This window comes from Pararge aegeria, chromosome 16 (genome assembly GCF_905163445.1).
Source record: "Pararge aegeria chromosome 16, ilParAegt1.1, whole genome shotgun sequence".
NCBI classification, from domain to species: Eukaryota; Metazoa; Arthropoda; class Insecta; order Lepidoptera; family Nymphalidae; genus Pararge; species Pararge aegeria.
Window position 1 is genome coordinate 172129 of NC_053195.1, and position 25937 is coordinate 198065.

General features: G+C 47.6%; 1 protein-coding gene and 1 long non-coding RNA gene across 2 annotated transcripts; one reads left to right on the plus strand and one right to left on the minus strand.

Annotated features, from left to right (window-relative positions):
• The first annotated feature begins 502 nt into the window (after positions 1 to 502).
• On the plus strand, positions 503 to 23719 carry LOC120630296 (fatty acid synthase). The gene is made up of 6 exons (XM_039899478.1): positions 503 to 813; positions 8278 to 8458; positions 9701 to 12219; positions 17100 to 18026; positions 18615 to 20289; positions 21239 to 23719. Exons 2-6 carry the CDS (start codon positions 8296 to 8298, stop codon positions 23044 to 23046), a joined length of 7092 nt encoding a protein of 2363 aa, XP_039755412.1. The 5' UTR covers positions 503 to 813; positions 8278 to 8295; the 3' UTR covers positions 23047 to 23719.
• On the minus strand, positions 4342 to 5835 carry LOC120630298. Its single transcript, XR_005659020.1, has 3 exons — positions 5724 to 5835; positions 4934 to 5163; positions 4342 to 4560 (listed from the first exon to the last, which is right to left on the minus strand). It is a non-coding gene; the product is annotated as an uncharacterized LOC120630298 (long non-coding RNA).
• Positions 23720 to 25937: the final 2218 nt, after the last annotated feature.

The window sequence follows — 25937 nt, forward strand, 5'->3', positions numbered from 1 at the left end:
ACTATATGTTCAGATAGTTTGAGTTTTATACTGTGTTATGCTGTAATGAGAGATACTAAAAGATTAAACGCTGTGAGATGTAAATATGGGTTTCTTTGCTATGGGAGGAACTATACGTCCATACAAGTTAACTGTTGACTCAACTGTAGCACTGACAGCGACTGGCCGAAGAAACAACTCAGCAGACAACCGCATTGTCCGATGAAGTTTTCCCTCCTTCCATCTTTAAACCTTCTTTGTCAGATATTTACTAAAAAGACTAATACAGAATTCTTAAAGAAACGATAACGATTATGATCATTAGGTGTTCGTACGGCCTACCCGTGGCACCCACCTCCTCCTCTGGGCGCTGGCAGCAGTGCAGCGGCACGGGCGCTATCGGCGGTGTCAGTGTCAAGGCCCGCGTGGCGCGGCCGTGCGCGCGGCGTGCGGGCCCGCGCGCCGCCATTGGCCGCGTGCACGTGGCCTGATCTCGCACCATGGCAACGTGCCGCCCCCCGCGCCGCGCCTGCAGATATTCGCGCACGGAACTTCTGATGTGATTCACAGTCGCGCCGCAATTCCGCGCCGTCCGCTCGTCTCGCCGGATAGTTTCGTTCTCGCAATAAACATCGGGAGCCGGTCGATACGACGAACTACGAATCCTTACAGCGCGAACTGCGTTACTACTTGTTATTATTTGGATTGCGAGTGACAATAAATGAACGGTGGTACCGATCGATACGCACACGCCGTAGTCGCCACTCGCCGCTCGTCCGACAGCCGACAATAGAAGCCACTTAGGACGAAGGTCCCGATTTTTGTTAACATTCAGTGAGTATGCCCGTATAGCTCTTTGCGATAAATCAAACGAATAAATTATAACAGTTACAAATTTCCAAAAAAGTTTAAATTAGTTCCTTGCCTGAGGCTAGGTGATTGCTGCAAGTTATTTTGAATAAACCTAATTAGACAACCGTTAAATATGAATACACTGCATGCCGCTGGCCTTACTAGAAATTATATTTGATAAGTTTTGTAACTAAATAATCCTTTTATTCGCTGTTGTGCGCAGTGTCATAACAATGCTATAATCTGTGCTGTAATTTAAACATGTAAACAAACTCTTCCGCTTCAATCTATCCATATAAATATAATTATAGTGTGTATGTCTGTGATTTCGAAATAAATAAAGCATAACCCAAACAACAGTTTATAATATATTTATCACCGCTGTTTGATTGAACAACATGGATATTAATCTTTATATTCGTAAAGCTTAACCGATTGGACGGAACTTTGCAAAGCAGATAGAAAATTACATTTGCTACTTTTCGTTTTGGACCTCTAAGGGTTAGAAGTGGGGGGGGGGTTGCATGACTGCATCCCATGTTGTTCAATAAACAGACAAACAGACTGTAACGGGCGTTTTAAGATTGTTTGGTAGTAGACACACGTATGTGTGTGTTAAATATGAACACAAAAAACTTTTTTATAAAAACTCCTCTATGATTAATTAGTATAAATTGTACTATTGTAACGCCATCTTTCGCCAGTGAATAAGATGGGTCTTCGTAGATTTCTGTAGTCTATTCTTCTTTTTAACTCGATAATGGATATTTTTTTTTTATAAAACAAAGTTGTGGAAAGACCTTGTGTTTTATAACATACAGTGGAAAGGCATATAATATAAAGTTACGATACCAAGAATATTTAGATTTTTGTTGAAGTGCAAGTCTGTGTCATTTTTATAAAAGTAATTAAGTCTAAAAGGAATATGGATTTGTGTTTTGTATTACCTGTGTATGTAGGTACCTACGCTTTGAAGTGTTAAAGAATGATATGTACTGAAGGACAGCCGCAAAAATTGTACTAAATAACAATACCTACCTAATTGCTTTTTTGCGCATTAAATTCAATGTCATGTTATCTCATGCATTATTTAAGGGTTCTCAATTTATTTAAAATGCAATTTTAAAATATAGGAATAGGTATTAAATTCTCAGATTGCCACAGACATACAGATTGCAGAGACAGCTGACACGGGGACTGAGGCATGATGCCTTATTTTTAAAAGTGCCCTATGATATTCGGAAGTGTCTACTATAAGCTAAAAATATCTTCTATTTGCAGAAATTAAAGGTTTTCTTGATATAAATTGCAATTATATATTTTTTTAATATTTACCGCGAAAACGCTCGCTGGGTGTTATGATCGTTCCTACTCGTGGTTTCATAGGTAGGTAAATTAGAGTTTTACTAAATCAGTGTCCCATATTTAAAGATTTTGGTATTGGTAATAAAAAAACTGCCACGGATAGTTTGAAATCACAAAATACTTGACAACAGCAGAGATTTTCGAAGTTTAAGTTGCACAAGATTATGTTTGATTCGAATTCTCAATTGGAATATACCTACCTCAATAAAAATTAGTTTTTCAAAAGACATTATTCATAAGTAATTACCTAGTTAAATAGGCACGGCAGGTTTTCAGCGAGACTTTGTTACTGTCATGTCTAACCGTCACAATTGGTTGAATTTCATGTTTTTTTTTATTAATTAATATCTTTGCCCCACTAATAAAATAGTTGTTACCCATAGACTACAAGAACTAAAAAAACCCTACCTACCTACCCCTCGGCTTCTTCGTTATGTCCTCATCCCACGCTATGTTGTCCGCACAGCATGTTTTCTTTAAACTTAAAGACAGGCTCACGTACCTACTTATATCTTGCAACCTATTGGGTAGGTAGGTTTTTGTTGGTGGAATAACCATAAGTTGTCTTTCGGTTTAAAGAAGTAAGGTTGTACAGACTTACCATTTTAATCGCAACGTCAGTCAGCCTCGCTGAGCATCCGCTTTGTCAAGTCAAAGTCAAAGTCAAAAATATCTTTATTCAAGTAGGCCCACAGGTGGCACTTTTGATGCGTACATAAGAATTACACGGTAGTGAGATGATGGCGATAACCACATTCGTAAACTTAAAACTAAAGCTACGAGGGTTCCAAACGCGTCCTGGTCTAAGAAGCCCACAACAAACTTAGCCGGGTGTTTTTTTTTTGTTACCACAATGTTATTTTAAATTATTAGAAGAGCAACCTGGTTAAAGCAATCATTTACACCCAAGCTTTTTTATCGATTACGTAGTCCTTTATACTATAATAGGAATTTTCTAAAAGCTTACGTTTAATACAAACTTTGAACTTTTTCAGAGACATCTCCAAGATGTTAATTGGTAGTTTATTGTAGAATTGTATGCAATTTCCTTTAAACGAATTATGAATTTTATGTAACCTAGTATATTGCACTGTAAGTTTATTCTTACTTCTAACTGTACCATTCTAGACCTTTTCGAAGATCTTCCTCTTGATGCGAAGAGTTGAAATAAAACAATAATAAAGAAGGCAGGCAGGTACATGCAGTATTTTTTTGTAAAAAGAATCTACCTAAACAAAAAATAGTGTATTCCTTAGTCAATTCGTACAGCGTGGCGTAGTACTGTGCAGAGTATCGAGCGCGGTTCAACGCTCCCGGCTCGCTCATTAACCATCATTCGAAGACAGTTCCGTTCATGGAAACATCGTAGTTGTCGCACGTTGAAATCATTCACGAACGTTTAGGTACCTAGTAAGCGTAGCACAGGTTTCAGTTTAACTTTGTGTTGGCTCTACCTACTTGTAACTAGGGCTGGACTTCATGTCGAATGCCAGGGTTCGTTGAAAAACCTACCTACCGAGTTCAGTATTTTGTGGTGGACTATATTTCATTTATGACGTCATGCATCATGACCACTCTTAGAATCCAACTAGGTGCGTTTACCGTTGGCAATTTACAGATCTGAGATCGCAGACAGGTGGGAAATCCTTGTAAACCTTCATAGATAAGTAATACAGTGAAATTGCGATATGAACAGCTGTTCCTCTACAACACTGTTATCAGGATCCGAAACTTTCGTAAGAGTCTGACAACGGGTCGGGTGATCTGCAGTTCAACTTCTCAAGGATCATTTATTTCATTCGAAGTTCGGACGGCAAGACAGCGATGTTATTATTTTGGCCATCGAGGGACGGGGCCGCGGGGCACGGCTGACGCGACGGCGCCGTGACTTCATGCCAGCTGACGACCCGCTCAGGCCCGTCACCATTTGTTTCCCGCAAGACGTTACCCTTTAACTTTCAAATTATTATCGAACCGCTGCGATTTTTGGGAAAAGATGTATTATACCCATAAGTACTTGGTACGGAGACTCTCAGAACGTTGATCGAGGACGATGAACTTTTCTTTAAACTTCTTGAAATATAGACTTTTCACTTCGTGCAATATAAAGAAAAGGAAATCAAAATGAATAAATTTGATTTTGTTTTATAAATATATTTCACTAAAAGCAATGAAAAGATAGAAAAAATAAAAATTTACCTGGTACATACAATCACTTGCATTGTACTCGCTGGACCAGTTATGGCGTCGTGTATTCGTTCAGACACCCAAAGATATATGTTAGCGGATTAAACCTCCGTCACCTGCACTCATGCGTCACGCAGTTCAAGGATTGACGTCGTCAAAAACTCGTTTTCACTCTGCCTGTGTGTAAATCATGTTATTATGCAATCAGTGTTTTTCACAAGCGGTAGTTTTCACAAGGGGCAGTTTTATCAAATCAGCATGCATATAGAGTAAAATAAAGTTTTATTAAAATCCGTTCAATAGTGATTATGAGAAAGACCGGCAAAAAACAGCGGCGATGCGGCGATCACCCAGATGCTCCTAAACGGTCTATTAGCCCTTATTCCCTATGATTAAAACTTTTATTTCCGATACTCCTTCATACATTTCGATTTCAGGTTTATTATAAATAATTAGTCAACCCGCTGTCTTATTGGAGTACCTAAGCTCTCTTTATGAGAGAAGAGGCCTAGCATGCTAAAGATAAGGATATTATTATAGTTTTGCTTACGTCACTGATATTAATACCGCGTTCGTTATGTAAACTAATTAATGCCAATGCTGGATATATGTCTTCTGTCGGGAGTTCTAAAATCCACGGTCTTCGGCTTTTATCCAATTTCGCGTTTAGGAAACCAGTCTTCGAACAGTAGCATTGATGATTTAGGACGACGGCCAAGAAGGCTCAGAGGCATTCAGCGGGTGATGGAGAAGGCTCGCAGCATATTTCCGTGATCAAATCTGAAATGAGATGATCCGTAGAAGAACTAGTGCTACCGATATAGTCGAACGAGTCGCGAAGCTGAAGTGGCAATGGGTGGGGCCTTAAGTTTGGGAGACCGATAGCCGTTTTGGTCCCATAGTGCTAAAATGGTGACCTGTAGGAAGTGCCATGTTGTAATATATATAACGACTTCATAGTTTTATATCGATGGCAAATAAACAGTAAAATTCATTGAATCAGCTAGGTACGACAGCGACTTATTTTGGATTCAATAAATAATGTATGACAATAGCAAAGATATTAAATATATTAATTTATTATTATCAATGTGACGTGGTGCCGATTTATTAGTACTTCAGCCAGACGTGGATTCCATCCACGGCTTCGAGGGCGTACGGATCTCAATCCCAGTTATTATGCGTACTAGTTTGTGTTCAGGACCCACTCTGCTATGTCTACTCTTGTACCGTTTGTTGGTTGTCGTCGATATTACTACATTACCTATTGCAATCGACAAGCAGCGATTAAATAGCTTTACAAAGCAAAATAGTATTTTATAACTCGTATACATAATTACCTGGTTAATTATGCCCATAAAAACAGTGTTAATGGCAATCCGAGTCGCGACTGACGCGCGCGCTGACCCAGCGACCCGCGCGCTCATAGCGCGGCTCGCTGGGGCAGCTGCGACAAGCACGCTCAAAACCTGCATGAGCGCACCGGCTCGTACGACTTCGCCTGCGTGGTCCTTTTGGAGAAAAAATAATTAAGCCTGACGCTTTCATCTATTTCTATAAAAAAAGGACATAGATCTGTTGCTCTCTACTTTCGAATACATAATAACATGTATGCGAAATTAGTTTAATTCCTTGTTTGTTTGATATCTCTGTTTCGCTTAACCGTTGCACATCATTGTTGACTCTGACGAAATTTAACAGCACTCTGGAGTCAAAACAAAGAAATTCGCGAGGATTTCAAAAACCAAATACAAAAAATCGTAGTGAGGTATCTAAGAGCACAATTTCTGGTATAATAAATAAAACTTATCTGGTTTAACTTGGTCTATACAACGCTACACATCAAAACGAACCTGACTACAATATTTAATAAATCTAAATCACAAACACGGACACTCGAGACTTAATTTATTCGTTTATGTAGATTTATAAGCTAAAAAGTAACAAACAATGATAATAATTTATGTTATTAAGTAACTTATTAAATCATCATTGGCAATGAGTTTTTTCTTATAATTTCCGCAGTCATTGCAAGACTGATACGCCACGTGTAAATAAGAATACTCTGGGTTCGTTGGAATGAAACTCCGAGTAGGTACAACGACAATGGGTATCTGTACCACCCGCGGTAAAGGTATGACTGCGGTAACCATAAACAACGCCAATTTTCCAAATATGAGATGCGAAATTATAACTATTTACTGTAATTAACGTTAATCTAAAAATAGGTACGTGTTAATGGTATACTTGCATCCAGCGAATTAGAGATTTAATGTTTTAGTAATGGTATGTAAATATTAAACCTCACTGGCAATAAAGTTATAAATAATGATTTATGGAGGCACATTAAGATACAAAGGGAGACCAATGTCTTTACTAAGATGGCCAATCTCGTTTGCGTCTGAATGACTTTAAGACCACATTGTGCATTAGTAGGTAAACGAATACTTTCAATAAGGTATCTGTGCATACTTTCAGCGGAAACTGTTGCCTGGAAACGTATTTACTATCGAGATACACATGCTATATTTTATTCAGGCTCTGGACTCCGGTTCATTGTTATTGCTGAGCTTACAAATCGTTTTATTAATTGTTTTAAATGTAAAAGATATTTCAAACATGGGCTAGTGATCATTTAGATATATATATGAGATAAACATGTTGGTGCCTATAGTAAATAAATAAATAAATTGACTTCTGGGGATTTAATAACAAAACAAATACTAACTAACTAACTGAGAATCATTTTGAAGTTGGTTAAAACTAGTAGGTACCACTGAAATCGTTCCCAGCTAGACTTGTTTCCTTGTGTTTTCCCAGATTGGGTTTTCCTGCTTAGATGGTAACGACAGGATAATTGAGTGCTCCTTGACTATTATATAAATACGACTAATACAACAAATTACCAGATACAACTTACTCGGCCGATAATCTGGCATCAGTCATTCAAATCAAATCAATTTATCTTTACTTGCTCAATGTGGTAAAATAGAAGTGTTTTTGTTTCTAAAAATGGTTTTGTTTACTCGTACACATATTTTTCACTGCGGTAAGTTGCTTAAAATATTCCAAGACCAATTATATAATTATTAACGGAGACGAATTACTGGCAAATAGAAGCGCTTTTCATTTGAACCATTTTTCCAAGCTATAATTTATTACTTAGTTGTTATCTCAATAAACAATATTAAATTAATGTTCAAACCAAAAAGTGTGTTTATAGGCCTGAATTTTAATCATAGAAATAAGTATATTGTATCTATTAAAAAAAAAGATGTGAAGTACTAGATGAAGGGGGGTACCTGCGGTGTGGGTAGTTTTTGAACAACTTTACCAACCGCGGAGCGAGAAATAACGCAAATTTTCCCTTATGAGATATGAAAAAAATAGTGGGATAGAAGCGTCACAGGCAGATGCCGCCTGGTGAAATCTGTTTATTGAGCGATCTAAAATAAGAGTTAAGTCTCATAGGAGTTACAACATGAAAACAGTAGATAGGTATTTCAAGATCTCGACGTCTCATTCTGAATCGGAATTAAGGATTGTGTGGCGAGATGCAGTCGTCCGGCCGCCGTCAATTGGCGCACAAAGAGCCATTGTCGCGGAATGGGCCACATTGTAGCTCGCGCTTATCGCCGGCATCTGGCCGCGTCGGGCGATAGGCGGGTCACGGGGCGCGCGATAGGCGCGGAGGGCGAAGCGGACGCCGCGCAGGACCGAGCGAGCCTTCGGCGGCGACCTTGCCCGTCCTTGCGCATTCGGCCAGGGTCTCGTGGAATCGCGCGCGGTCGCGACCCCGCTATCGCGCCCTTTTAACCGGCGGCCGCGCGCGCGCAGCTTCATTTGCCGCGAGCTCTCCCGCGAGCGCGAGGCTCACCCACTGCTCCCTTCCAGATACCGCACGCCAGCGACATGCCGAGCGCGGTGAACGGCGGTCGCGCGGGCGACGACGATGACATCGTGCTGTCGGGCCTATCGGGCCGCCTGCCCGAGTCCGACAGCATCGACGAGTTCGCGCAGCAACTGTTCGACGGCGTGGACCTGGTCACGGCCGACGACCGGCGCTGGACCCCGGGTGAGTGACGCCGCGACACGCTAGCGGCGACGGCTTCTCTTATTCAATTTGATCCTTTGTCCGCTAATGGCTGCCTGCCGCTTCGAGAACGCCAGGTCAAATTAATCGCGATGATGTTCGCATTGCGCGTGCCACTAGCATTCAGAAGGTCCAAAGAACAGTTCTCGCTACAATATGCACCATTGCGAAAAGTTAAACTTCAATTAATTAATAATCCCACAACTGAATTATAAGATTACTCTGTTTAAAATTATGCAATTGCAATAGATATGTAGTGTGAGATTAACGACATTGTATGTCTAATCGTATACGTAAATTAGCTATCCTATATATTGAATATATTATATTAGATACGATATAAAATACCGTATGAGAAAGTCTGAAAGTATGTAGTGTAGTATTATTTCAACTCCTCTACATTCTACACTAAAAGTTTCAAACACCTACGTAATTGCTGGGAGCAATAATTCCATTAGAGCAATTTAATTTTATTTCAAAACTGCGGGGTAAGAGTATGAAAATACCGTTCTACAACAAGTGCGTACTAAATAACTAATAAGCCATGCTATTCGCGACGAAGCAAGATTTAGGTACCAAGAGACTTGAGTTGAGGATAAAATGGATGGAAGTTTTACACTCTGCCTTTTATTTCGATTTTGAGAAAAATAATCAATTAAAACATAACAAATAACAATAAAATAATCAAATAAAATTTATGCGGTGAGAAAATAGGTTGGTTTTTGATTACGCAAGTCCTCCAAAAGTGTTTAGTTGGATAAAATGATGAACGAAAAAGGTTTTAATACGATGAAATACATTTTTTTAAAAATATTATCTACTAAATGGCGGCAAAAATGAAGAGCTATTTTATTGTATAGATTTTCACGCAGCAACGGTTTAATTTATTACTTAAGTAACTATCTTACTTCCGTAATAATACACACAATCGGGAATACACTAATAATTTACATGGACTATATAGCAGAAATTAACTTTAGCGTTGTCGGGAAAGGTAATCACTTGTCGGTCGTGTCGAGAGACACTCGTTTACACCAACGGTCCGTTAAAGCATTTAACGGGTCGCTAGATAGGAACCGACGAGGGTACCGTAGCGGCGACGTCGGGTGACGCACGTCGACCGCATTCGCGCAAACCACAACCGGCGGAAAACGCGCGTCACCGCGATACGAGCCTGTTGACGCGGCTCGTATGGTTTCCCCCCGTGACTGGAGCGCTGCGCAGGGCTGCACGGGCTGCCGGCGCGCAGCGGCAAGCTGAAGCAGCTGGCGCACTTCGACGCCACGTTCTTCGGCGTGCACGCCAAGCAGGCGCACCTCATGGACCCGCAGCTGCGCCTGCTGCTCGAGCTCACGCACGAGGCCGTGCTGGACGCCGGCCTGGCGCCCGCCGAGCTGCGCGGCTCGCGCACCGGCGTGTTCGTGGGCGTGTCCAACTCGGAGACGGAGGAGCTGTGGACGGCCGACCCCGACAAGATCAACGGCTACGCGCTCACGGGCTGCTGCCGCGCCATGTTCCCCAACCGCCTGTCCTACACCTTCGACCTGCGCGGCCCGTCCTACGCCGTGGACACGGCGTGCTCCAGCTCCATGTTCGCGCTGGCGCAGGCCGTGGCCGCCATGCGCGCCGGCGCCTGCGACGCCGCCGTGGTGGCGGGCACCAACCTGTGCCTCAAGCCCGCCAACTCGCTGAACTTCCACCGGCTCAGCATGCTGTCGCCCGAGGGCCGCTGCGCCGCCTTCGACGCGTCGGGGCGCGGCTACGTGCGCTCCGAGGCGGCCGTGGTGGTGTTGCTGCAGCGGCGCGGCGCGGCGCGGCGGGCCTACGCCGCCGTGCGCGCGGCGCGCATGAACACGGACGGCGCCAAGGAGCAGGGCATCACGTTCCCGTCCGGCGCCGTGCAGCGCCAGCTGGCCGAGGAGACGTTCCGCGAGGCGGGGCTGCGGCCGCGGGACGTGGCCTACGTGGAGGCGCACGGCACGGGCACCAAGGTGGGCGACCCGCAGGAGGTCAACGCCATCGCCGACCTGTTCTGCCCCGGCCGCACCGCGCCGCTGCTGCTGGGCTCGGTCAAGTCCAACATGGGCCACTCGGAGCCCGCGTCGGGCCTGTGCTCCGTGGCCAAGGTGCTGCTGGCCATGGAGCGCGGCGTGCTGCCCGCCAACCTGCACTACCGCGAGCCCAACCCCGACATCCCGGCGCTGAGCGACGGCCGCATCCGCGTGGTGGACCGCAACACGCCGTGGGACGGCGGCCTGGTGGCCGTCAACTCGTTCGGCTTCGGCGGCGCCAACGCGCACGTCATCCTGGAGTCGGCGCGCGCCGGCCGGCCGCCGGCCGCCGCCTACGCCGCGCCGCGCCTGCTGCTGGCCTCGGGCCGCACCGAGGCGGCCGTGCGCGCGCTGCTGGCGCTGGGCGCGCGGCACCCGCGCGACGCCGAGCTGCACGCGCTGCTGGACGCCGCGCACGCGCGCGCCACGCCGGGCCACGGCTGGCGCGGCTGGGCGCTGCTGGGCGGCGCGCCCGCCGAGGCCGGCGAGCTGGAGGGCGAGGCGCGGCCCGTGTGGTTCGTGTTCTCGGGCATGGGCTCGCAGTGGGCCGGCATGGGGCGCGCGCTGCTGCGCCTGCCGGCCTTCGCGGCCAGCGTGGCGCGCTCGGCCGCCGCGCTGCGCCCGCACGGCGTGGACCTGCTGCACACGCTGAGCGACGCGCCCGACGCCGCCTTCGACGACGTGGTGGCGTCCTTCGTGTCCATCGCCGCCGTGCAGGTGGCGCTGGTGGACGTGCTGCGCGCCGCGGGCGTGCGGCCCGACGGCATCGTGGGCCACTCCGTGGGCGAGATCGGCTGCGCGTACGCCGACGAGACGCTGACGGGCGAGCAGGCCGTGCTGGCGGCGTACTGGCGCGGCCGCAGCATCGTGGACGCGGGGCTGGCGCCCGGCGCCATGGCGGCCGTGGGGCTGTCGTGGGATGAATGCGCGGCGCGCTGCCCGCCCGACGTGGTGCCGGCGTGCCACAACGCGGCCGACAGCGTGACGGTGTCGGGCCCGCCCGAGGCGGTGGAGCGCTTCGCGGCGCAGCTGTCGAGCGAGGGCGTGTTCGCGCGGCGCGTCAACAGCTCGGGCGTGGCCTTCCACAGCAAGTACATCGCGGCCGCCGCGCCGCTGCTGCGCCGCAGCCTGGAGCGCGTGATCCCGGAGCCGCGCGCGCGCTCGGCGCGCTGGGTGTCGTCGTCGCTGGCGCCCGAGCAGCGCGGCTCGCCGCTGGGCGCGCTGAGCGACGCCGCCTACCACGTCAACAACCTGCTGTCGCCCGTGCGCTTCGCGGAGGCGCTGCGCGAGGTGCCGGCGCGCGCCGTGCTGGTGGAGGTGGCGCCGCACGCGCTGCTGCAGGCCGTGTTGCGGCGCGCGCGGCCCGAGGCCGTGCACGTGCCGCTGGTGCGCCGCGACGCGCCCGACGCGCTGGAGCACGCGCTGGCGGCGCTGGGCCGCCTGTACGCGGCGGGCGCGCAGCCCAACGCGGGCGCGCTGTACCCGCCCGTGCGTTTCCCCGTGTCGCGCGGCACGCCGTCGCTGGCGTCGCACGTGCTCTGGGACCACTCGGTGGAGTGGAGCGTGGCGCACTACGGCGCGGCGCGCTCGGGCGAGAACGTCATCGAGGTGGACCTGTCTAAGCCGGAGGACGCCTACATCGCCGGCCACAACATCGACGGCCGCATTCTGTTCCCCGCCACCGGCTACCTGGTGAGTGCCGTTTAAGCTGCTGCCTGCGAATTCGTCCAACCGCAAACATTTTTTATGTATACTTACATGGACGTCAGGACGTACTCGATAGGGTCGACAGTTTAAACTTAATATCTAAATTACTGTTTTATTATCTATACCAAAACCTCGGAATGTTCACCAGATCTGGCCAAACCCCATAGCTATTCATAACAAACGAGATAAAATGCTTTAGAAAGGTCTAAAAATGCAGCATAGCCAATAAACATAATTCGACCCTTTTTAGGTTTAAATTAATAAGTTTTAAGGGATTGATAATGTCGGACGGACATGTCAATCTTAACTTGACTTTGTATCTTTAGTTTGTACTCTTCTTCAACTCTTTTTTGCCGCCATTTTACCTTTCTTTTTTCAAAAAGTATATCACTACAGCAATACTTGTAATTCCGATATATGCAAACATAAGTATTGATAGATTGCCCCAAATGCCTGTTATGGGATCTATCCTATCCAGACTTCTTTAAATGTTTAATATAAAATCCATTTTTAAATATTGGATAGATGCATTCGTTACTTTGCAAAGTTCCATGATTTACAATGAAAATCAAACTTCCTCGACTCGACTAACTGTTAACAATTAGTCATTGTTAAGTCAACATCTCCTGAGGATGCTACGGTGTCGGAACGAAATAAAGATTAAAGAAGTTATAAATTACACCGTACAGATTCTCCGGCGTTTCGCGAAGCATAACAAATTAAGCTTTTTTTTTACCGTAAAATCCATCGTTCGAATGTTTTAGCGAAAATTTAATGAAATCGTTTGTTAGCAAAATGTATAAAAGAGTTGTTAATATTTCTTAAATTAAGACTCTAATAAGACCACCCAACCATACCAATGATTGATTGATCAGTAGCAAGCAATTATTCTTCTTTATCTATTTTATCCGAAGAATTAAATTTACTAGAAATGCTAATCCGTGATGTCGATACATAATAGTCTGCCCATCTGTTATCTCAATGAACATAATCACACCAATATTTAAAGATTCCTTGCAATAACAAGCAATAATGACTAACAGATAACGCTTATCTGCTACTTTGCCAACAAATAGAACTTATTAAGCAATTCGTTTTAATATGGCTATTTTCAGAAACTGTTGCAAATTATAGCTAACTAGCTGTTCCACGCGGTTTCACTCACGCTATCTATGGATTGTTACGCAAACTAAACTGAGCAGGTAGGCAGGGTTCGACCTTTCCCGCGCCGGAAGGCATGTTTGTGTCCTAATAACAAACATTTAGAGGTGGAAAATCCTCATGGGTCCATCCACTGGCATGACCGACTTCATAACTAAATGTTATGAAGTGGCTTGCGACATGCGACCCAAACAATCTTCATCCAAAACTGTACTTTCCGGTATTACACTAAGGTATTCAGAGAGGTAGCTGTTTTGTCAAGGTTCATCTACTCTTGGTATGGTATTGTATGGTACCAACGATAGTGGTTGGTGAAATATTCCATCCATAAAATGGAGATATGATGATACTCACATGAGTGAAATTATCCCATCCAATATTGGTCCTATAGTCACTCTTATTAATGATTTGATGGCACTAACGAGTCTATCACAGTATTACTGCATATGTAACACATTCAGTAAATATTAGATCTTATACACTTCTAAAAGTATTAAAATCGAACAGAGTGACTTCTCGGCTTGCTCTATACATACGTATCATCCACCTCTTGAAATTAACTAAGAAGCTTTCCTGTCTCCTAATATGATAGTCAAATATAACTTTAGGAACGCTGATTATGTCGACATCAATCAAAATCTCAAGGGAGTGTAAAAGCATAAATTATATGACAACGATATAGAGCTGCGCAACGTTATTGAAAAATGTGTAAGAAAAAAGTTAAAAATAAATCATGTTTTCCGGTTTGGTATTCTAAAAACTTAATAAAAAGATTAGTAGAGAAGAATAAATATATTTATAATAATGTTTATAATACTCTCTTCAATGGGTAGTTGAAATAAAGACGATATTGCGTTTCTGTGAAAATACAAGAAACAACAAGAAGACCTTTAAGTCTTTAAAATCAAAATAATTTCTTCTTAAACATCCTTTTCTTTATGTCACTTATCACTGTAAAAACATTGGTGACTTTCAGAAAAGGTTCGATATATGAACTCGAGAAAAGAGTTCTTTACATATTTATTTATTTTATTTAATGAACAATCAACAGGTTACAACAACTCTTATAAAACTAAACAAAAAATTAAAAAACATATAAATGTAATATTGTAGACCCATTTAGACTGCCACAACTTGCGAATAATAAATAATAGTTAAAAAAAACTAAAAAACACGCTTTCTATAGAAAACCGAACAAAAAAAATAGAAAAAAATTTCAATAAATATAAGTTAATAATAGTGTAAATAAAATTAAAAAAAAAATTGAAAAAAAAAGCGTGGGGTGCATGGTGTCATTAGTTCCGAAATATTTTATTGACAGTTATGCGAAGAGTGATTATCATTTTGATAAAATCTTAAAAAGCACCCCACGCTTTTTTTAAATATTTTTTTTTTTTATTCACACTATTATTAATTTATATTTATTGAAATTTTTAACACTTTTCTTAACCCATTACTTCCCAAGCAACGAAAACATTGTCTTAAAAATAAAATATTATGAGTTTATTTTGTATGATAAGGTAGGTATGAAACAATTACTGCAAAGTGTTTTTCACATTTAGCACAAAAGGTTAGAGGTTTTTTCTTAGAATCTTGTCCTTGACAACGCCTCTGTTTCTCCCTCTGTCAAATAGTGACCAACATTATCAAACCTCACAGGTTGTAAAAGAACTTCTGAAAAACCAGGTATTGGTTTACTTGCCTTGCCTTTCGATTTTTTCATCCAAGCAAAACAAACCCTTCGTCTAAAATCATTTTTATAATATTTGGCGGAGGTTACAGATTCGTGCACAATATGTTCTAGAATCTCGTCACACAACAAGTTTACACTTACGCCAGCCAAGTGACTGTCTTGCGTTTCCGAAATGTGGTTTGAGTAGGATGATTTTCCGTGACGTTATCGATCGTGCACGAAAATTCCACTTTACCAGCTACATCAGACACTGGCAACACTCCCATATCGTCGTCAGGACCTTCTTCTATGTCAGTCATTTCATCTACCTCATCCCGCGGCAATATAGCAACTTCAATATCATTTAACTCCTCATCACTAGAATCTTCAATATCTTGAAGATAGTCTAAGATTTCGGACCTTCAAAGCTTTTTTATACTTTTTTTGCACTGGATCCATGATCTATAAATAATAAAAATAGAAAATATTAATATATAGCCACACGTATACCTATAATCAAGACAGGTATATTGTTTACAATTAAATAAAAAACAAAAATGAAATATTTTTACTTACCTATAATTTCTCAACCTTGTAAACACAATTCACTTTACAAGGTTGAGAAATTACTTTTTTTACTCTAGTTCGATAAATAATAACAATCGTTTCGTGTAATGTGTTCAGCGTAGACTAATCAACTAATGAGACCCGCAAAAAGCAAACAATTGACCAGTTTGAACCTTTACTTAGCGTGACAGGATCGAACACGCTTTAGCGGCAAATTGTACAGACAGGTTCCCGGTGGCATGTTTATAGGACGGCTTATTTTAAATGTATATCACAAGTTCACAAATTACATTTTGTTTTTATTTGTTTTGTATTTGGTAGAGATCTAAGAATAAGTCTTTATTAATCTACTTTGACGTAGGTAACGTTTTTCTTTTACGATATATACAATCGGAACTCAATGCAAATGTCAGTCAACAAAAATGATGAATTTTAAAAAAATATATTAAAATTACGTAAACATTGTTTACAGTAAAAAAAAAAAAATATTAATAATAATTATAAATAATAATTAATTATAATTATTATAAATTATTTAATATTTTTTTTTTCGGTTTTCTATAGAAAGCGTGTTTTTTAGTTTTTTTTAAACTATTATTTATTTTCTACTTTTTAGTTTGGTTTATTTAAAATAGCTTGTTTTTTTTTTAAACTGTTATTTGATCCAATCTACTATCAATTCCGTGATAACTCTAAGTAACTGTGATTATTTTCCAAATTTTTAATGTGTTACCCGCTCAGGAATCTATATTAAGACGTAACTACCATAACAGTCCCTACGCGGGTGCTGCTAAGCTGAGTGCCCGATCTGAGTGTCTCTCGAAATGCAAGTTCTAATTATTATTTAAAACAGCCCATTAAAAAGTAACAGCTAACGCCCTCTACCATCTAGTAGCTTAATGTTTTCTGTGAAATTAGTATTTTACCTTAGACTTCGCTGTTAGATACGCGAACGCCATCTGTTGGTAACGCCATAGGTTTTTTACATTTGGGTCTAGATGGCGCTGTAGTAATTGTAATTAATAGTTCGAAAAAACTAAAAAATTATTATTTTTATTATTATTATTATGTCTACAAAGTTTCGAAGTCGGTTACAAACATACAAACATATAGGTGAAGCTAATAAAAGCGTGTTAAAAATCTAGATTACCAGTTAGAAGGAGAAAAAAACGATTAAGAGAGACCTGAGAGTATAAGCTGTATTTAAGAGTAAGTAATTTAGCCTTGTTTGTGGATGACTTAGCCATGGCTCTGGATAAGACAGTACAAGTTGATTGTATTTACATGGATTTTTCAAAACATTTGATATCGTTGATCACAATATTTTGTTAGAGAAACTCAGGAGACAGTATCTAATTATGAAAGCAAGAATTATGTCTGTCATAAAATGAGGTACTGTCTCATATACTCTGCGGACTTGCTTTCTGACCGGTTAAAGACAACGATGAATCACCGCGCTTCGCAGACGCTGGTGTGGCGCACCGTGGCCAAGCTGCACAACCGCAAGCTGGAGGACACGGCCGTCGTGCTGGAGGACGTGCAGTTCAAGCGCGCCACGCTGCTGGCGCGCGACGCGCCCGTGCGCTTCCTCGTCAACGTGCTGGAGGGCTCCGGCGACTTCGAGGTGTGCGAGGGCGGCGCCGTGGCCGTGGCGGGCCGCGTGCGCCTCACCGACGAGCCCGCCGCCGAGCGCCTGCCGCCCGCCGACGAGCCCGCCGCCGCGGCCGACGACCCCGACCTGCTGCCGCTCACGCCCGACGACGTGTACAAGGAGCTGCGCCTGCGCGGCTACAACTACGGCGGCGTGTTCCGCGGCATCCGCGCGTCCGACGCGCGCGGCACGGTGGGCTCGCTGGCCTGGGAGGACAACTGGGTGGCCTTCATGGACACCATGCTGCAGTTCGGCATCATCGGCGCGGACACGCGCGAGCTGTACCTGCCCACGCGCCTGCAGCGCGCGCTCATCGACCCGGCGGCGCAGCGCGCGGCGCTGGCGGCGGGCGGCGAGCTGCGCGTGCGCATGCGGCGCGCCGAGGACGTCATCGCGTGCGGCGGCGTGGAGCTGCGCGGCGTGAAGACCAGCCTGGCGCCGCGCCGCGCGCACGCGCAGGCCGCGCCCAAGCTGGAGCGGTACGCCTTCGTGGCCTACGACGCGGACGCGCGCTCGCGCGACCACGCGCTGCTCGTGAGCGCGCAGCTGCTGCTGGAGAACGCGGGCGCGCTGCGCCTCAAGCTGGCCGAGGCGGCGCTGGGCCGCGCGCCCGACGCGCTGCTGGCGCCCGCCGCGCTGCGCGCGCTCGAGGCCGAGCCGCAGGTGCGCGTGGACGCCGCGCTGGCCGCCGCGGGCGCGGCCGCCGACTACGCCGCGCCCATGCAGGCGCTCGGCATCAAGGTGAACATACCACCTTTACACGAACTCGTTTCAACTTTACAACGACTATTGTTCCGTGTAACTTCTGAAAGTAGGCTACGAGAGATCGAGGTGGATGTAGAGTATCAGAACTATTGGGATAAATATTAGGTTTATTATTTAGTTTCCATGGTACCTAGAAAAGTTAAGAAAAATGTACAATGTTTTCTAGATATAATTCGGTTTCCTCGTATTCTATCTCGTTCCCTCCCATACATGTGTCTTCTATGAATCTGTCTCTGTCTTTATCGTGAAGCATTGTGTTACATAGAGTTTAAAATCACAACGCAACGGTTCTAATTTCCCTTCAATAATTATTATAACAAAAAGCAATACAATATAACTCCGTAGTGCAGTGCGCGCGCGGTTTTTTTAATTCAGTTTTTGGCATAATTTCATTGACACAAATTAAAATTCATCAACAATCAACACACCTATACTAAAATTTTCTAATACGCAGGCGCAAACACACGCATTAAATACACGTGTTCTACGTCATTCTCTCGCCGGCTGAATCCTACACATTTTAGTATTGGTGTCACTTATGTCTGAAATCGTCGTGCCCTGCAGGTGACGCCCAAGGACGCCCGCAACGGGCCGCCCGACGCCGACTGCCACCTGGTGCTGGCGGCCGACGTGCTGAGCCGGCACGGCGCCCGCGTGCTGGGCCACCTGCTGGGCGCGCTGGCCGACGGCGGCATGCTGCTGCTGGACGAGCCGCGCGGCACGCTGGAGGCGGCGGCCGCGCTGCTGGCGGACGCGGCGCTGGACGCGCTGTCGCGCCAGGCGGCCGACGGGCGCGAGTACCTGCTGCTGCGCCGCCGCGCCGCGCTGCCGCCCGCCGTGGCGGTGGAGCTGGACGACGGCTTCGCCTGGGTGGAGCCGCTGCGCGAGGCGCTGCTGCGCGCCGAGCGCGAGCCGCTGCGCGTGTACGCCGTGGCGCGCGGCGCGGGCTCGGGCGTGCTGGGCCTGGGCGCGTGCCTGCGCGGCGAGCCGGGCGGGCGCGCGCTGCGCGTGCTGCTGGCGCCCGGCGCGCCCGCCTTCGCGCCCGACCGCGCGCCCTACGCGGAGCACGTGCGCCGCGACCTGGCCGTGGGCGTGCTGCGCGGCGGCGCGTGGGGCAGCTACCGGCACCTGCCGCTGCCGGACGCGGCGCCGCTGCGCGTCGAGCACGCGTACGTCAACACGCTCACGCGCGGCGACCTGGCGTCGCTGCGCTGGATCGAGAGCGACCTGCGCCACGCGGCCGCGCGCCCGGCCGCGCCGCGCTCGCTGCTGTGCCGCGTGCACTACGCGCCGCTCAACTTCCGCGACGTCATGCTGGCCACGGGCAAGCTGCCGCCCGACGCGCTGCCGGGCAACCTGGCGGGGCAGGACTGCATCCTGGGCCTGGAGTTCAGCGGCCGCGCGCCCGACGGCCGCCGCGTCATGGGCATGGTGGCGGCGCGCGGCCTGGCCACCACGGTGCTGGCCGACGAGGGCTTCCTGTGGGAGGTGCCGGCCGCCTGGAGCCTGGAGGAGGCGGCCACGGTGCCGGTGGCCTACGCCACGGCCTACTACGCGCTGGCCGTGCGCGGGCGCATGCGGCGCGGCGAGGCCGTGCTGGTGCACGCGGGCACGGGCGGCGTGGGGCAGGCCGCCATCGCCATCGCGCTGGCGGCCGGCTGCAGCGTGTTCGCCACGGTGGGCACGGCCGACAAGCGCGCCTTCCTGCGCGAGCGCTTCCCCGCGCTGCCCGCGGCGCACGTGGGCAACTCGCGCGACTGCAGCTTCGAGCAGCTCGTGCTGCGCCAGACGCGCGGGCGCGGCGTGGACCTGGTGCTCAACTCGCTGGCCGGCGACAAGCTGCTGGCGTCCGTGCGCTGCCTGGCGCCGGGCGGCCGCTTCCTGGAGATCGGCAAGCTCGACCTGTCCAACAACACGGCGCTGGGCATGGCCGTGTTCCTCAAGAACACCACGTTCCACGGCATCCTGCTGGACGCGCTGTTCGACGCGGCCGACGACTGCGAGGAGAAGGCGGCCGTGGTGCGCTGCGTGAGCGACGGCATCGCGTCGGGCGCCGTGCGGCCGCTGCCCGCCACGGTGTTCGCGGAGCGCCAGCTGGAGCAGGCCTTCCGCTTCATGGCCGCCGGCAAGCACATCGGCAAGGTGGTGCTGCGCGTGCGCGACGACGACGACGCCGCGCGCCTGCTGCCCGCCATCCCGCGCACCTACATGCACCCCGCCAAGAGCTACGTGCTGGTCGGTGAGTGCCGCGGCTTGTTTTTATTGATGGTAGAGGGCGTTAGCTGTTACTTTTTAATGGGCTGTTTTAAATAATAATTAGAACTTGCATTTCGAGAGACACTCAGATCGGTTACTCAGCAGCACCCGCGCAGGGACTGTTATGGTAGTTAAGTCTTAATAAAGATTCCTGAGCGGGTAATGGGGCTCTTACCGTACACATTAATAATTTGGAAAATAATTACAGTTACTAAGAGTTATCACGGAATTGATAGTAGATTGGATCAAATAACAGTTTAAAATAAACCAAACTAAAAAGTAGAAAATAAATAATAGTTAAAAAAAAAACTAAAAACACGCTTTTTATACAAAACCGAATAAAAAAAAAAAAATAAAAAAAAGCGTGGGGTGCTTTTTAAGATATTATCAAAATAATAATCACTCTACTCATATTTGTCAATAAAATATTTATAACTATTGACACCATGCACAGATGCACCCCACGCTTTTTTTTACAATAAAATATATATTTTTTTAAAAAATATCAAAAGCGTGTTTTTTAGTTCTTTTTAACTATTATTTATTTTTAAAATAACGATAATCATTTATTTATCTTCAAATGAATCATGTAAACCGTAGAGCTAAACTACTATGCCGAGAGCTATCTAGTATTTTTTTATTAAACCCTGTATAAAAAAGCTAAAAAGTCACTGATCCAATAAGACCAATTATCTAAATCACATAATACTAAATAGGGGTTGGAAGTTTGTATGAAAGAGTTTTAAGTTGAAATTCATACTTTGGCATATTGATGCAAAAGTATGAGAGATTATTGTCTTAATATCGCTTAGTTGATTAGGAGAGGATGGGTTACACAGTTTTTTTTTTAAATAATTCTATATACACGAGTTATCAAATCATACGAAACGAAACAAAAACGTCCTTCTGGAGTCTAAGGGGTGCGTGCGCAGGTGGGCTGGGCGGCTTCGGGCTGGAGCTGGCGCAGTGGCTGGTGGTGCGCGGCGCGCGCGCGCTGGTGTTCAACTCGCGCAGCGGCGTGCGCACGGGCTACCAGGCGTGGTGCGTGCGGCGCTGGCGCGCGCGCGGCGTGCGCGTGCTGGTGAGCACGGCGGACGCGGCCACGGCGCCGGGCGCGCGCGCGCTGCTGACCGACGCGGCGGCGCTGGCGCCCGTGGGCGGCGTGTTCAACCTGGCCGCCGTGCTGGCCGACGCCTTCCTGGAGAACCTCACGCCCGATGACTTCCGCACCGTGGCGCGCCCCAAGGCCGACGCCACGCGCGCGCTGGACGCCGCGTCGCGCGACCTGGCGCCCGAGCTGGACTACTTCGTGGCTTTCTCGTCCGTGTCTTGCGGCCGCGGCAACCCGGGCCAGAGCAACTACGGCCTGGCCAACTCTGCCATGGAGCGCGCCGTGGAGCAGCGGCGCGCCGACGGGCTGCCCGGCCTGGCCGTGCAGTGGGGCGCTATCGGCGAGGTGGGACTGGTGGCGGACACCATGGGCGGCGACGACGCCGTGGTGGGCGGCACGGTGCCGCAGCGCATCGCTTCGTGCATGGAGGCGCTGGGCGCGCTGCTGGCGCTGCCGCACGCCGTGGCCGCCAGCATGGTGCTGGCCGACAAGCGCCGCACCGCCGCCGCGCCGCAGGAAGACCTGGCGCACGCGGTGGCCAACATCCTGGGCATCAAGGACCCCTCCAAGGTGGCGGACGCGGCCAGCCTGGCCGAGCTGGGCATGGACTCGCTCATGGGCGCCGAGATCAAGCAGACGCTCGAGCGCGGCTACGACGTGGTGCTGGGCGTGCAGGAGATCCGCGGCCTCACGTTCGCCAAGCTGCGCGAGCTGGGCGGCGCGGGCGGCGCGGCCGAGCCGGCGCCCGCCGCGGCCGCCGCGCCCGACGCGGCTGCGCCCGCGCCGCCCGCCGAGCTGGCCCAGTTCGCGGGCGAGCTGGTGCCGCAGCAGGTGGTGGTGCGCCTGCCCAGCGCGGCGGCGGAGGGCGCGCCCGTGTTCATGGTGCACCCCATCGAGGGCGTGGCGGCGCCGCTGCGCGGGCTGGCGGCCGGCGTGCGCGCGCCCGTGTTCGGGCTGCAGTGTACGGCGGCGGCGCCGCTGGAGGACATGGCGGCGCTGGCGCGCTTCTACGTGACGCACGTGCGCGCGCTGCAGGCGGCGCCGCCCTACACGCTGCTGGGCTACTCGTTCGGCGCGGGCGTGGCCTTCGAGATGGCGCTGCAGCTGGAGCGCGCGGGCTGCGAGACGCGCCTGGTGCTGGTGGACGGCTCGCCCGCCTACGTGGCCACGCACACCACGCGCGGGCGCCAGAAGCGCGCGGTGCGCTCGGAGCGCTCGGACGAGGCGGACGCGCTGGCCTACTTCGTGCAGCTGTTCAAGGACGTGGACGCGGCGCGCCTGGCCGCCGAGCTGGAGCGCCTGGACGGCTGGGAGCGACGCGTGGCGCGCGCCGTGGAGCTGCTGGCGGCCGCGCCGCACGAGCCCGCGGCGCTGGCGGCGGCGGCGGCCTCGTTCTACCGCAAGCTGGTGGTGGGCGACGCGTACCGGCCCGAGGGCCGCCTGCGCGCGCCCGTCACGCTGTTCGCGGCCAGCGACAACTACGTGGCGCTGGCCGACGACTACGGGCTGGGCGCCGTGTGCGCCGGCAAGCTGACCACGCGGCGCCTGCCCGGCGACCACCGCAGCATCCTGGCGGGCGACGCGGCCGCGGCCATCGCGGCGCACCTGTCGGAGCTGCAGGCGCGCTAGCCGCCCCGGCCCCTCCACACTCGTCGACGTATTTAAGTGCAACGGCCTCTCTATTTAACTCTATGGGGTATATAGTAGAATTTGTAACTATAGAATAATATATTTGAAATGAAAAGAGCTCGGCTCGCCGCTTGTGATACGACACATTCCTCCCGTTGGCGCCCTCGCGCTCGCGCCGCGACTGTCGCGTCGCCTCCGCGCTCCGTCGTAGTGAGAAGTGCAAAAATGGAAATTCGAGAAACGCAACAGAAATAAAAGACTTTTAGTGCTATCTTATAAGTATATGTTTCCTACTTCCGTGTATACGTAAAGTAATAGCGCGAAGTATCGTCGCAAGAACGAGTTAACAATGTTACGTACGTTATGTAACAATGACTGGTCTGCGACCTAACATATCTTAAAATAGTACACAATGTAAAATCGTTATAATTATATAAAACGTACTCAATTAAATTTGGATTGTATTAATGGAAATGAAAACTAAGAAATTATTGTATATTTTTTTAAACAATCACCGACGAGCTAATGTTGTCGCGAACGTGCCCCGGGCGCGCCGCCGCGGTTAGCGTTAAGTAGATGTAAGTAGGATAGTTCCTGTGAGTGGTTGTTGTGATAAGTTATTATTTATTGCAAGTGCTCTGTGATTATACAAATGCATTATTTTTTATCAAAACACTTGTTTTATTACTTGACTAGCTGTTCCTGTTCGGTTTTGTTCATTTTAAATATTGATCGCAACGAAGCGCATTTATAAAATTGGCGCGGTTATGAACCTTACTCATAGAAGTAAACTTATCTCCCGGAAACATCGCGCAGCAATTTTTCCTTATCTCGTTAACAATACATCAAAATTACACGTTTTAAATTTACTTAGTTTATCAATGTGTTTCATCTTTTTAAATAAATGTTTTTGTTAACAAATTTTATGTCGATTGAAAATGCACTATACAACGGCTACGTTGCCTTTTTCTTTAACACTTAAGACATCAATATGCTTTGGTTGTCTATTTCGCATTGTAGTTAGTATCACACATTGGAAATATCTTCTCTACAGCAAGTTCAATGTGGAACATTCTCTCTGTTTTTTTTTAAATTGGTCTTACCTATGAAGTAAACGTTTTCTATGTCATAAAACCTCTAACTATTCCCAGGAATTTCCTTTATTTCTACATAAAAAGCTGCATTTGAGAAAATTTGTAATTGGCTATACTTAACTACTTTTCTTGTTCTTCTATCTGCAGTTATTAGTGGTAAGTTTAACTAACAAATAAATAATATAAAAAATTTCGCGGTTGGGTGCGTTTGACAGGTTTAGCAAAAGCGACCGAAATATGGAATTCATACATGTTATAAATGCGTTTATGTCCGTTGAGCACGCAGCAAACGGTCAATCATTCGATGTTCTCCGCTCATAGTATAACCCAAAATAAAACAGGGTTTCAATACAGAGGGACACATCTCCTGGGTAATAAAAATCTGTTATTGCCTCCGCAAAACTAGCGACTGTAGCGCGGGGATTGGGGACGTGTGCTTGGGTGGTGTCTAGCCGCGGCCGAAACCTGCCCAGTGGGTTGAGTTCCCAGTGCCCCGGCGCGAGGCGCGTGCCCGCAGTGCGCGAGCCGCCGCGGGGCGGACTGCACGCAGCACGCGCACCGGCGCCGCCACGCGACTTGCGACCCGCGACTGCTTCAGTGTGAATCCGAAGCTCATTGAGACTTATATCAATAGCTGTTCCTCCGTATCAAGAACAAAATATTGGATTATTACTGGCAGTGGCGGACGCGCCGGTGACCGGGATCGTCTCCTTTTGATAGAGAAGATTTAAAACAAATCAATTTATAAATCGTAAGTAAAATTTCCTAGAAATAAATAAACATCTTTATCTTCAACTTATTAGTTATTACGGCTGTAAAGATCTTCTCTCGTAGGAATGAGAGATTTGGAGCTTTTACTCAATGTTCCCTCCAATGCACTGGTACACAGAGGTAGGTACATACTCAGAATTTTCTGACAGAACAACAGAAAACAGTAACGAACCCGAAGTTGGAAAAGCTGACAAGGCATTACTTTTTTGTTTTGTAGACCGCACCAGTTAAAAAGAATACATCAAGTCAGTTGCTAGACTCAGAGTCGCTGCACACTAGACATGCTCAGCGTTGAAACAACTAATGCGAGACTTTCTGTAATTTCGAATCAACTGCCAATCTTATTTTTTACTGGACACCACCTATAAATGTATCAATAATAATCGATATGTAGCGATACGGGCACCTATTGCTCCAATATATTTATATCTCTGTAACTACTTTTTTTCCTAGGTGTACTAATTACTGATCCTCGCAATATTTAGACGAAAAGTGGTAAAAATGCGTTCGAGAACCTACAGAACATAGGAGAAAATAAGAAAAAAAATGAGTAGGATGACTTACCCGCCTAGGACGCACTAGGTATATGTTTCTGGAACACTCACTTCAATTTTCACTTGCGCAAAACTATGTAATAGTAGATTATTAAATGAGACTGAAAACACCCCATTCTCATACACATGAATGATTGATTGATGATTTTAAAAATATGCAGAGGGAAAGGGAATTCTTTCAAATTAATTACCATTTGCCGGGAAACGGGTAGTTAATAAAATCATAGGCGCGAAACGTGCCAATTGAAATACTTTTTGTAGGCTCTGGATTCCTGTTATAGTTTGGAAAAGTTAACAACTAGAACATAACTTTTTTTTCATTTCTTGCCACGCTCGTTTATATGCTAAAATGACAGCATTGTGTCTTAAATTGTTTTTAAACTCGTAAATATTATTATCACTGCGTTAAAAAGCTTTAAATTCACTCGCAAGGGATATTATATATATAAATACTATTTATCGCGTTGCATTG

What these genes read in the sequence shown, in the direction of transcription:
- LOC120630296 (XM_039899478.1), top strand. Translation starts at nt 8,296, where the DNA reads ATGCCGAGCGCGGTGAACGGCGGTCGCGCGGGCGACGACGATGACATC. An exon ending in TCCCCGCCACCGGCTACCTG is followed by an intron (nt 12,220 to 17,099) that starts GTGAGTGCCGTT and finishes CGCGCTTCGCAG; the next exon opens with ACGCTGGTGTGGCGCACCGT. An exon ending in TGCAGGCGCTCGGCATCAAG is followed by an intron (nt 18,027 to 18,614) that starts GTGAACATACCA and finishes CGTGCCCTGCAG; the next exon opens with GTGACGCCCAAGGACGCCCG.